Genomic DNA, 14,126 nt, shown 5'->3' on the forward strand with positions numbered 1-14,126 from the left:
CAGAATACTTAAATAATTTATAATAAATCCACAGTTCAGAATGCTATTAAGAAAAACAACATTTTTAAAGAATGTAAAATAAGGGATTTTTCAAAATGTGATTTTTTAAAAATAAGATACAAATTGTACAGTCTCAGATATATAAAAGTTGATATGTATTCATATATAATTATTTTTATAATCAGAGAAAAAGTTTGAAGATTGTGGAAAAGACTGCAGAAGTTTAAATGTAAACTCTCCACACTTTAGCACATAAGGCAGGGCTCTTTTGTCCCCCAGACTAGAGTTAATTAAGAAAATGGAAGTTTTTGAAAGGGAGAAAAACAGTTTGTTTCTATGGAGATAATAGTCTTAGCATCATTTTTTCTTTGTACATTTTACTGACTCCAAAACATTGGAACTAGGATAAATAGCAGGGCAACGTCAGGTTTTGAAACTATTGCCATAGGACATCTATTCCAGAATTTCCCAAAGTGGGTTCCATATGGCACCTGTTCTACAGCATATTATGCATGTAGCTTGGGTGGGTTGGGCGAGGGGGGACAGGGTTCTATACCAAATGAGTTTAGGAAATAATACCAAATTTCATTGACTCTAAGACACTACTTAATGTAAGAGACAGCATTATCAATGCCAAGATTAGACCAAATAGGAATCTAATAAAAAGCTAAGGCTGAATGCTTAGTAAGAGAGTAAAGGAAAAACAAATCTTCACGCAGAAAGAGACTGCAAGAAAACAGGATTTTAACCTTAGAACTAGCTATAGGAAAAGACAAAATAAAGTTCCTCCTGTATAGGTGAACCACAAAATGGTATTCAGCAGATATGCAACCTAAATTTGAAAACAAAACAAAACAAAACAAAACAAAACAAAACAAAAACCTGGAACAGAGTAAGAGATCTCAGGTAGGCAGTGTCCCCAGGGAATGGGCAGAAGCCAAGCGCTCTCTGGAAAAAAAGTGACTTCAGGAGTAATGTCATCTAGATGGCAACATTGGTCATTCCCAACGTTAATTCCCCTCACAAGAAGCCCAACTAGCAACTATCCACAGACAAGACACCATTATGAAAATCCCAAACTGGGGGGATGAAGCCAAAGCACTCCACTGGACCACAGAGATGGAGGAGGACCACATCAGAAGGAAAGAGGAGCAGTTACACTCTGACTGTGTCTTCCCTCCTCCAGGTAGCACGGCACTTGCACCAAGTGGGTCCATCTGGGCCTACAGTTTATCCAGTGCGAAAAAAGAGAGCCCAAAGTGGACATCAAGCTCTCCCAGCACCACACAACATTTCCCGGGAGCCCCAACTGGTCTTGATTAACGTGAATCTGGGGGAATCTGCAGGGGCTCAACCACTGAGCATCAGACAGAGACCGAGAAGAGGCGGGGCTTACAGCAACCTGCACTCAGATCCTGGTGGATCCCCTTCCTATGGGAATAGCGCTGGAGAAGAAATCCCACCCAGCTCTGCCCTTTTGCAATTAAATCAAATGCTTAAGCAACTTGACACATTGACAAGTGATGTGTCTTACAGATGGTCTTAACCATCAGTTACTCATGTCTTTGGAGCAATTATTGTTCTCCCCTGCCGTTCTCTTTTTAAAGGTGAACACCAGCAGGAAGATTAAAAAAATCTAGTTGTTTAACATCTGACTCTGACCAGTTTTATCAGATCCTGAAAGCACAGCAGAAAATCACCTAAATGTAGAGGTTAGAAGTCATTGAACATTAGTTTCAACTTCACAGTTTTAACAAAGACAACTTTGGCAGTAAACCTGCCTATTCAATCTCGGTGTGTGTGTGTGTGTACATACAAATCATTAACAACTCTTCTGTGTCCAAAGAGTTCTAAGTGAGGGTTAAGGCATCTCCTCACAGTTTTGTGATTTTTCAAAAGCCCTAACTAAACCTTTGCAATATGAAAACTGGATCTCTCAGAAACACCACTTAGCAAATAGACTTGCTTCATTGTTAGGTGGAAGGAAAGTCACCAGCTTAGGAAGGCACAGGCCACACTCCCACACTTCTCTTTGTCAGACAAAGGTGGAATTATGAGCTGCTAAATTTCCCTATGCAATGCCTTCTCAAAGTAGAGCCAAGAAAAGTTTCATTTCTGAGAAGCTAAAATCAAGACTTTGCTTTATTTTAACTGTCTAGAGATTACCAAAAATGTCAACAAAAATATTAAAAATCTGTTGTTAGTTCTGAGAATGCTATCCTTAAAAGAGAAAACTAGGAATGTGTATAAATGTGCCTCACTTTAAGAAACTTCAACTTTTCAGAAAAAGGAAAAGATAGACAAAACATATATTCAGGATTTGCTAATCACCCTTGGTACTTTTAAGATAACATCAAATGCCAATATTTAATTCATACTAAATTTTTCTGGAATAAAATAATTGAAAACAATTAGCTTCATGCATATGATTGAAACCAGTGATTAAACCTAAAAGGGGAGAAGGACAATCGAAGAAATCTCTAATGAGTTATGGCTACCATTTCATTTTCAAGGACAATCTTTTTCTTTTGTTGTTGTTTAAATTAATAATATAATTTTTTAAAAATTCATAAGTATATTTAAATGCTATGGATCTTACATTTCACAGATGACACTCAGAATCAAAGTTCCCTGATATCTAAGAGATGGAGTTAAGTAATATCCTTTAAAATGAAAGTAACTGGATGTACAAATAGAATCCTAATTTATAAATTTCCTAAGTTTTCTTCCTTACACACAACATAATAAATATATCAATTTTTATCCAATGAACTACTATCAAAATATTTTTGATGTAAAAGTATCAATTACTTCTACCTGATTTAAAATATTTACATTTGATATGTTGGGTGAGTAACCATCTTCCCAATAGAGATACCTCAGTATTTCTTGTTAGTGTTTCTCAGACTTCTGAATAAATTCTCTACATCAAGCTTATCTGTCATCATACAAAAACAATTCAATAAAGACTTAGAAATGCACAGGAAAGAAAACTCATTGGTACCTATGTAAATAGGAAAACAAAAAAATAACATTTTCACAAAATATAGATTCTTCTTGGGTTCAAAGCTCAAGTCAACTATCAATTACATAATTGCCATACTCTCACTTGTATTAGGTATATAAAAATGATATTTATTACTAAAGAGCCATGAAGAACAGGTGTTTACAATCCAGGGATCTTATAAAAGAAAGAAAAATGCTTTGTTACCAACCTGGGCTGAGAAACCACAGAAGAAACCAAACCAGAAATGCACAAGTGTGAATGCAAAATTCTTATAGAAGAAATAGCATAAGAATTTGCACATTCGGAAATAGGACCACCTTCCATGAACAAGGAGAAGCCTTTGCAGGTATCTAAACTGTGCAAATGAATAGTCGCTGGCTAAGACTGCCTGCAGTCCTTCCTGGCCGCTGATGCCAACGCCAATGTGAGCACCTACAAATGAAAAGAGGAACACTTTTATTCCCCCAAACAACTACACATCCTCTTAGAGGAACTTGTCATTCCTCTTTATGTTATTCTTCATTTACAGAAAACTTACAGCTATAGCATTAATAATTTTCACACGTATTATCTCATGAAACACTCATGATAGGTATTTATCCTAATTTTACAATAGAGGACATTGGCTCGGAAAAGCTCAATAACTTGCACAAGGTTTTAGAACTCGTAAGTGGCAAAGCTGGTGCTAAACCCAAGAGTTGGACTATGGGACCAGTGTTAATTCCTCTACACCAATGTCCTTTACTAGCTTAAAAATACACAAATGACTTAATTACAAGCAAGGAGATTTTTTGATGAATACTAATAATAGTGGACATATTGGACCCAGAGTATTCATTTAGAACCACTGGGAAAAATGAAGTTGTAATGCAGCCTCCATTACTTATTGCCCAGTGCTGAGCCTGAGAACTCCAGGTATGCAGCATGCCCCATTGAGCAAATGTTCTCTTACTTTTGATCATGCTGACATCATTGGCTCCATCACCTATGGCCAAAGTGACAGCATTTCTGTGCTTCTTCACCAGCTCTACTACTTGGGCTTTCTGAAGCGGTGTAACTCGGCAGCACACCACAGTCTTACACATGCAGGCAAGTTCTAGGAGGTCGTTCTTGACATCACTTTCTAGGGCATGAGCCTATGTTATTAAAAAAAAAAAATCCAGAATAGAACAAGAAACAATAACTAAGAGACATTATTTCAGAAGTTGATTTCTTGTTTCTCAACTGATTTCTCTTCTAAGTGGTTTAATTCACTTCCACAAGTCATTGTTGATTCAGGGTCACACAAGCAACAATGAACAACTAAAGAAATAAGTATTGAACGCCTACTAAGTGCCAAGGAATTCTAGAATAAAAACACAATCCCCTTGCATGTCCTCCTTGACACATGATCATGCTGCACTGGAGAGATACAGTTAAATGCTAAAGAAGTTTCAGAATCTCCAAAAATAAGGAAAAGCGAAAGACAGAACCTATCCACTACCTCATCAAGTTTAGAATGACATACAAAACAATGCAGATTTGTTTGTTCTACATGATGGAATTTTTGTTTCCTTTGCATTGTTGTTTTGTGTATTTAGTGCTTGTCGTGGTGGTTAATGCGCAGGCAAATGAAAAACATATAAACCAGAGATGAGCCCTTGAAGAACGTAGTGATCAAAACCAAAAGAAGCCCACACAAAAGGGTGGTACACACAAAAAAGGTGGTGTCCTCAACAGGGTTCCCCAACCTTTTCTATCCTTGCTCCTCTCAAAATACAAAATAGCCTTTCAATAAGCCAAGAAATAACTGAGAAAGTGTAATCCTTTGTAATTAACTCTGTCATTTCTTTTTCTAGAAGACATCTTATTATACATTATTTAATAAAGACAATCAGAGGAAACAAGAATCCACCTAAATTTTGAGTCATTAATATCTTTGAATAAATCTTTAGCAAGTTCTTTGACAAGTTCTTTCTTGCCTTCGTGCCTTTGCGCTGTGGCCTCCTATCACTTCCTGTGTCCCATCACTTCTTCCAGGAAGTCTTCCCTGACTTTCTCACAAGGAACTAAATGCATCTGCCTCTATGCTCTCAAAGCACTGTGTTTGTTTCTCTTCATGGTATTTGTCACACTACTGGGAGATTAGCTCTTCTACCAAGGGCAATCCCTGAAACAAAGTCCATGTTCTATTCACATCCTTATTTTTAGTCTCTAGAACTGTGACCGAGGCATACTTAGTAAACGTTAATGGTGTTAATAGAAGAATGGGTGAATAATATAAGAATGGGTGAAAACATGACTCTGAAGTAGAAAATTCTTATGTAAGGGCCTATAATTCCTAGAAGAAATGGTGAGCTAGCATTCTCAGACATAAATACCCTTTCTGAGGAAAGGGGTGGGAAGCATATAACTTGATGTCTTGCCCAGAATGGCCCCTTTCCTCTTTTTTCTTTTTTCTTTATTATTAATAAGTGAAAAAAACTAGACTCAGACTCTGAGAAAGATCCAATTACGTTTTGCAAAGCATCAAGCTTTCAGCACATTGGAATCACAATTTTTTAAAAAGCTTTTGATGATACTATCAGAAACATGGTCAGTTCTCCTTAAATAAAAAACGACATTTCATAGTTTCACAAGTTTCAGGCATTAAAGCCGAAGGGTTTATTGACGAGCATCTATCTCAGCTCTTTCTTTCAGCAGATGTAAAGACAGAGAGAGGATGGTATATGTGATCACCCATGTGATCACCTGAGTACTCTAATCCACCACACATTGGCTTCCTTGAGCCTGAAGGAAAGTCAAAGAGCAGCTCATTAGGGACCCTTTCCACAGGCTGGTCTCTGGGCAATTCAGCATGGAGGCCATGAGCTACACATCTCAGCTGACAGGTTTATAATTTTCAGTTGCTATTCAATTTGGGCAAGGGAGAAGTTTGTGTCATCTGGACAAACTTTCAACTGAGCTTGGCCTGCAGCTGAGCTCTGTAACTTTCCATGGTGTGGAAGGCAACACATCATTACGTCTGGAATCCAGCTGGATAATTCTCTAAGCACTAAGAGCTAAGACAGCTGATCACAAGGGGGAAAATACAGTATACTCATATCCAACTTCTTTTGTCCTCTAAGAAAATACATTTATTTTCTAAACTGCGAAAGTGAAAATGGTCATCAAAGCTTAAGAAAGGTATGATGAGATTAGCTCTTTTCGCATATAAATGATAATTTCACTAGAGTGCAATCAGAGCTTTTGTTTTCTAAATTAGAAACTCAGAAGTGTGTTTTGATATTTTTTCAAGATTTGGAACCTGAACTACATTAAAAGTACAATCCAAGTTTATTCTATTACGACAAGAACCAGATTTCCTAATCAAAGCAAATTGTTTGGCATTTTTGTAAAATGCTGCTATTTAGCAAAACCACCAGAGGTATCTTAATGGCAATAATTTGGTGTGGTAATTATATGAATGTCAGATTGTGCTCTGCAAATCACAAACATTAGCAAGAACGATAATTGCAATACATTCATCCAGGTGCATTATTTTAATTAAATAACAGTGAACTGTGATAGTCTACCTTAGAAAAGCACTTAAACAATACAGCTAACTGGTCTACAGTCATTTAGACAAGACTGATATTCTGTGAATTCGGTATTTTTTTGGATCCTTCCCTTCACTGTGGTGCTTCAAGCAATAATGTTTGAAATATATATTAGAAGTTTCCTTTCCCCTTGCAAACAGGAAATCACTGTGTCTGCCTTGTTTTCAGTAGTGTCACTTGTTTGGAAAACACAAAAGATCTCATTATGATAGCACAAAAGAGACGATTATTGGGGTGAAGAAAAAAAAGAACAAAAGCCTTAAGTGAACTCACCAAACTGTGGCCATTTATGATTAATGCGTAATCTCCTGTTACAGTTTCTTCTACAACTGAGTCCAGCTCCAGCTGCTGCTTTTTTTCAAAAACTACATGGCCATTGGAAAAGCTTCTGTTTTGTCCAAACAAATTTTCCTTTGCTTTCCTTAAAGGAAAGGGAGGAAAGCTAATTATAACAAAGTATACAGAGCATACCTTTTCAATCTAACAAGAGACTGGCCTAGAGGTAAATTCATTTTGTCACTATTCAAACAGACTGTGGCATAAGATTCAGTTTCGGTAAGAAAGCTAGATATTCTTTGTGATAAGGATACCATAGCGAATTTCCAAATTCCAGAAAGTAGAAGGGTAAAAATAATAAAAACAGAATCATCTTGAACGCTTTAAATTACTTAAAAGCTAAGTCCCCATCATGATCTGGGATTGAACTAGGGGCTCTTGATAAATTTGCTACATAAGGTTGTGTGAGCCTAAAGGGCTTAAGAACCACTGATATGGCACATAATATTGTTAAATAAGGAAAGGAACAGACTAAAGACAAATGACAAAATCTTCTAGGCATTCCAGGGCATCTATATAGTAAATAAATTCATCAATTTGTAGAACAATGTAATATGATCCGTCTTAAAGAAGACTTCTAAGAAGGACATGTTTTATAAATTTGACAATAAAAACAAATGATGGCATTTACTGAATTGGCATAGTCAATATAATATAATGAAATATTTTAAGTGAAAATTGTACTCATCAGCTCAAACAATAGAATAAGTCTTCTGGGAAAGAAATTACTGATGTTGAAATGTGGAAGGTCCTTCCGAATGGAAACTCCCTTCAATGCCTTAGATCTAATCAGCATAGGATAATCCTGCCCACAGCTCACACATCTCTGCTGTTTAAGAAGAATGTATGGTGACTCAAAATCCTTAGAATTGGCATTTTTACGTTTTTCTTCAAAATGGAAAGACGATGCTTTCAAGGAAAGGGAAATTTCCTCTTGGAGGACCCTTGGATGACAGGCTTTGAAGTCACAGAGGACAAGCTGACATGATTACAGAACTTTCAACCACAACCAGGGAGCTACGCAGCAGATGCTGCCTGAACATGAGTGTCAAAGCTTGCCACCAACACTTTAGGCCACAACTTGCATAATCGAAATGAGTGCCCATGAGAAAATGAGGAGTAAGAGGCCAGAAAACGGATGGTTTGTGCTTAGAGCAAAAAAGGCTCATCCTATGTAGAAAACGTTTAGTAAAATGGTTTTATTCTATGGCTCCTCTGAAAGAAGAGAGTGTTTACTGCACAAAAACAACCATTTTTGTCCTCAAGTTTCTATTTGAAAACGTAACACTAATTGTTTACATACGTGCTAAGTTTAAAAAACAAAAACAAAAACAAAACAAAAATTCCTTATCTTCTGGCTCAACATCTCCTTCTGCTGTCCAGGAGCAAAATCACAGTCTGTATGTAGAAACCCAAGCAACCCAGAGGTTACATATCCCTGGCTCCAAGGATGATATTATGCATTTAGCAATCAGTTTTCAGAATCAAAGAAAAAGATTTATAAAGTCAGTGTGCTACGTGTGAAATTTAAGGAGCTATGGTGGGGAAAGGGAGAGAGCAGACATGAAAAATCATTGTTTTAAGTGGGAGGACCAGACTTTTGCATCAGATAACCATGTCAGGGAAGCCTCCTCACAGTCGTGAAAATTTACAGTCCCATATAATGAAGAAAGCAAGAGAGAAAATTTCCTCGGAAATGATCATTTCTCTCACAGTGTTGTAGAACTCATAAATTGGGTCCTAAGAAAGCACCAAAGGGCAAACATCTCCTGAGGTTTCCTTTTTCATAAAGTTCTCACTCGCTGTATAAATGACTCAATCTCTGTTTTCCCTCCAGAGAATGAAAACATTCCAAAGAAGGGTGAAGTTCATGAAAGGATTGGCTAAAATTTTATTTACTTAGGATTTTTCCCCCCTAAACTATCTTCCTAACATCTCACATGAACCCTTTTCATGCAGACAAGAGACAGTTTTCCTAGCTCTGCTTAAATTCCCACTGCACTATCTTCACTCTAGTCAATCCTCCTCACCAGGTCGGGCTTGTGGGTTTTCAGACCTTTGCCAATGCTTTATAACTGTCATTTCTTTTTTCTTCCTGGAACTCAGCTCTTCCAATACCAGCTGGTTCTCACAAAAACAATTTATTAGGAGGGCAAAAGCTACACATAACTCTCTTCAATGACTATGAGCTATACATTTTTGCAGGCATAACACATAATGCTTAACCACAGAATACAAGTAACACATGCTAAAACAAAAGACTCCCTGTTTTTCTCCAAGCTTTGTAATGAAGGGCAATCTATACAAGGTTGTCATGCAAAAATGCATTAATACTTGAAGCAACCGTGGCATTCACAGCTGCATGCCACCACAAACGCAGTGAAGCACAGTTAGGTCCATGTTAGCTTGCATACAATCTATAAAGAAAAGAGACAGTAGGGAAAGGAGTCTTTTTGTCAGTTCTCTTAGGGCACTCTATATCCAAACATTAAAAGGACCTTAGGAAATGAATTGAAATCATGACATCATGTTTAAAAGGAGACAATCTTGACTTTGATATAAAAGGATTAGGCTTGGCACCCAGTGACCTGGGCTGAGGCCTGAGGTCTGCCTCTGACACTTCATGTGCCCATAGTTGCATTATCTGACCTCTAGCCATTTGATTAGTCAGTTACAGATCTAAGCTAGAACGCAGGTCTTCAAATTCCTAGTTCTTGATCTACCAATCTACCACACAAGTTTACCCATAGAGTCAGCCATAGGCTGCCTCTATGTTGGTGCAAAGACACAGTGCCAGAGAAGCAGTTAAGGGATAGCACTACCCTGGCAAGAGTAGAAGAAAGGAGAAAATATGTGAAATTTTTATTTCAAGGCCTCGTTCCATCCCTTACTACCTGTGTGATCTGTAAGACATTAAACCCCTGAACTGGTTTAGAAACTGGTTTCTTTATTAGAAACTGTGGGATGGTTCCAGCCAATAGACTAGTTGATACCAGCTATGAAAACTTGGACAGTTGTCAGTGTGTGCTAGAAGACCTCTAAGATTACTTAGTGCTCTAAAGTTTTACCATTTGTGATAGAAACTTAACTTACTAAAACATTTTACCTGGGTGACTAGAAGTTAGGAATTAAGAACAAGATGCATTTTGTTTATAGACAACATGATGTTCCCCTTCACTAAAGGCCCCACCATTCCCTAATACCTTATATATCTTTCCACCCAGGTGGTGTTCGAAAAAATACTATGCAAATTCTGTTGATTAAGGAGGAAATAGCAACACCCAGGTATATCCCTGGGATTCTTCTCAGAAGCAGTGGGATCACTTCATGGTTTAATTAGTTACAAGACATAAATTTTTCTAACAATGAATTATGTGATCAACAAAACAAAAATAAAACATGCAATGAGTGTGCCTGTCAGCCCAAGCAAAATTACATTCTTAGTCTGTTTTCTTTTGGGCTGAAGATATATATATTGGTGAAATGTAATGTATGCAGTAATCTTCTGAGAAACCATAGCAGAGTTTAATTGTATATTTCTGGGCATGCCCTCAATGCTAGAACAGCTATGGCAGCAAAATTAATCCAGGACTCAAAGTGTCTAAAATTGTGTCATGACACTAAATTTCAAACAAATCGTATGCATGATATACATGAAAATTACATATCCTTGTAATTTGACAGGTTTAAATATAAACATTTAGGTCATTTCCTCCCAATAGCTACTATAATTTATTCTGTTCTTTTGATATAGTTTTGTTTATTTGTTTTTTGTATAAACTCCCATTGAACTCAAACGCATAACACAAGAAAACTGAATGGTGTAAATTTATAATTTTAATATTTCATCTCCAAAACTATGAGCTTTGATATAAGTAACCAAGATTAAAGTTATAGAAACACTGCCAGTAAAAACTTTTCATGGATGCTCTTTTCTCCCCAATCCTAATATTAAGCAAATGCATACTATCAATGTATTGATTTCTCTTTTATAAAATTTTCTACCATGCATATATCCTCTCTTAGACTCAAAGAGCGGGATGATCTCCAAGTCTGAGTTGAAATAAAGCAAGGTGGCCTCAAGTGTCCTGAAATAATCAGTCTAGTTAGAAATTACTTATTTGTTTCCCCTCTGAATATTTTTTTCTCATTAAAAAAAAAATAGAGATAATTTTTTGGCTTTTTTCCTAATTGTAAAAATATTATATGAACTATTACAACATCAAATAATACAAAGAGCTATAAAAAAAGAAAGCAAATATGATTCACAATTATTTCACCCAGAGAGAATAACTCTATATGTCCTCCAGAGAATGACGAGTACTTAGGTAGATAGATATAGATACAGATATATAGTGTTTTACATATATACAATATACACAATGTACATACATATGTGTACACACACATACTTTTTTCAAAAAGGGATTATACTACACATGATGTTTCATAATCTCATTTTTTAATTAAATATATCATGGATATCTTCCTATGTCAATAAACACATAATAACTTTTAATGACTACATAGTATTCTGCTGCATGTATTAATCATAGTAATTAACAAAATTCCTATGGCTGGGTATTTGAGCAATTTTGATTTTCTGTTATTGTAACTGAGGCAGCAATAATTATTTCTTTATATACATATTGGTATATTTGTCCATTTATTTTCTTAAGGGCAATTCCTGGAAGTGGGAATTATTGTATCAAAGTATAGATATGTGATTTTGAAATACGTTGTTAGTGTGACCTCTAGAAAGTTTCTACCAATTTACACTCCCAATAACAGTATGTAAGAGTTCACATTTCTCTACATTCCTTCCACATAACAACGGTTATGTCATCTACTTAGTCAACAAAATGAAGCTGGATAAAATCTTGAGATAACTTAGGTTCCCCACTACTTCTGCAATAGCACTGCTATCACAGATGACCCCCTTTGTTTACAGAAACAGACCTTGCCTTAGGGGGATCTAACAGAACCACATGCAGAAGAATTAAAAAAGAATCAAGATCTTGCTTTTTGAGTTGCAAAATAGACTCTTGAAACTCATAGTAAGGGCATCATTATGAATTGCAACAACCTGGAAATTTACTAATTGGGTTTTTTCAGGAGGAAGGAAAACGTTTCTTCAAGTCTCAAAAAACTAATCCTTAAAAGAATTTGGGCATATAATGTTGCCATAAGCAACTAACTACAAGGAAGTGACCTCTTTTCTAGGTCATTCAGCCTAGAGGAGAGGGGCTTTGAAGAGGGATTTAGATATTGGTGAGTCACTAAAAGAAGTCTGGGTGCTGACTCATATCTTGGAATGGCAGTGGATGGAGTAACCGTGAGTAATGGAATCCACAGAAGAATTTTTGGAAATCCAAGTATGGCATAGTTGCCACTGAAGTACAGTGACATGGAGGGTGGTAGAGTAAAGAGATTTCAGAAAAAGAAGTAGTCATATACGAGCACAAGTCTTCGTGGACACAAAAAAGTAAAGGAAGAGCAGCCAAGCTTCCAGTTTCCCCAGGAAGGACATCAACCAAGAGGGACAGCCAGTACCCAGAGACCAGAGACCAGATAGGCACACAGAAGTGCGAAGTGCTAGATGACAGCAGGGTAGATGCTGAGGATCAGTGGCAGGTAAGGCAACTGTGCATCCTACACTTGAACTAAATTTACCCCAGAGTGCCTACTTTAATTGTTCTGTCATCAGGCAGAAAAGGGGATCATGTTCAGTTTTAGAAAATTGAAAGAGTTTCTATTCTTGTACATCTGACAGTATTCTGGGCTTTGAAGTCAGACAAGTTAGACATGACAGAACCTCCTCCTACTTTTTACATCAAATCGAATTTTAGGTCCTATTCATTCTGCCTCCAAAATAGCTATCATTTTCATACCACTTTTCCTTCCCCATTGTTACAGCCTCACCTGCCTTAATTCAATCCTCATTATCTCTAAGCTTGAGTATTCCAACCACCTCCTAAAGCACGTCCCCATACTATTCATTTTCCCATCAATCATACTCAATCTATCCTGTCACTAGAGTGTGATTTCTAAAATGCAAAGTTGGGTTTGTCACTCTTCTACATAGAAGCCACCCACATCCACCCAATACCTTCAGGATAAAGTATAATCACTTTTACTTGCCAATCGATCTATCACAATCCATCTCTGAAAAATTGTTTCCATCCTTCGCTCCGTGGTACACTCTAGCTACAACTTAGAATATTGTTCCTGAAATATAACATGATTTCTTTCATGTTTCTATGCCTTTGTGTGTGCTAGTCCACCAACTTGCAATATCATTATCCATTGTAACCAATAGAGGAAGGGGATCCATAAAAGTGTAATAGAGGTCAACAGTCGTTTTCAATATCTTAAGAAAGTTAATGAAAAATGTAGATTTCTCTATGATAAAATGCAAAGGATTCCTAATTTTTTCAAGTTTTCCATTATTTCTGGCTACTATGACATCAACCTGGTATAAAAGCTGCTATATTATGCTGGTTAGAATCTATGACTAGAGACTGCATATGATATGTCCTTGCCAAATGAAAATTGGTAAATCTAATTGTTAATGATATAATTTTATTATTATTTATATAAGTTTAATGATAGACTCCATAGTGTCTATGAGGGAAATATTAATGAAAATAGTCCTTTTGGTATAAAGATTGGAAACAAGGACCGAAGGAAAAAGGGAAGTTAAGAGAGAGCAGGGAAGGTAAGAAGGATGTTCACTGATGAATGTAAAGCTTTAAATTCTTACCTCATTTAATTCCTCAAATAAAATAATCCATAGGGTAGATATTTGTATATTTTGCCATTTTATAAATGGAGAAACCAAGCAAAGAAAGGTTGAATGATATACCAAAGTCACTCAGCCAGTCATGAGCATAAAGCCAACTTCTAACTCGGTTCCAGTTAACAGAAAGTCCATACTCTTCCTTTTACATCTGCTATCTCTCCTGGAAGTTTATTCTGCCCTAGTTGCTCATATGGTGTCTGACCTCAAGTGAAGCAGTAAGGTACATTGATAACTACATTTTTTTATATTAAGTATTTAAACGGAGTAAGAATTCCTCCTAGGCACGTTTAGGGAGACACATGACAAGTGATTTGGTGCACATGTTATGGGGCCGCACTGGCTATATTCTAATCCCAGCTGAACCGCTGACTAGTTGTGAAATTTGGGGGGTGTTATTTACTCT

General features: G+C 36.6%; 1 protein-coding gene across 6 annotated transcripts in view; it reads right to left on the bottom strand.

Moving 5' to 3' along the window:
- The window catches only part of ATP8B4 (ATPase phospholipid transporting 8B4 (putative)), a 192,596-nt gene that overhangs the window by 26,455 nt on the left and 152,015 nt on the right, over nucleotides 1-14,126 (bottom strand). For 5 of the 6 annotated variants that reach the window (XM_016128585.2, XM_016128584.2, XM_016128586.2 and 2 more), the window contains 3 exons: nucleotides 6,859-7,006; nucleotides 3,960-4,143; nucleotides 3,216-3,439 (listed from right to left, as the gene is read on the bottom strand). In XM_016128585.2, coding sequence (XP_015984071.2) covers nucleotides 3,216-3,439; nucleotides 3,960-4,143; nucleotides 6,859-7,006 — 556 coding nt within the window. The remainder of the gene's footprint in view (nucleotides 1-3,215; nucleotides 3,440-3,959; nucleotides 4,144-6,858; nucleotides 7,007-14,126) is intronic. The other variant, XM_016128590.2, reaches the window with a different exon arrangement.

The sequence above is a fragment of the Rousettus aegyptiacus genome, unplaced genomic scaffold, assembly GCF_014176215.1.
Source record: "Rousettus aegyptiacus isolate mRouAeg1 unplaced genomic scaffold, mRouAeg1.p scaffold_m13_p_3, whole genome shotgun sequence".
Taxonomy (NCBI): Eukaryota; Metazoa; Chordata; class Mammalia; order Chiroptera; family Pteropodidae; genus Rousettus; species Rousettus aegyptiacus.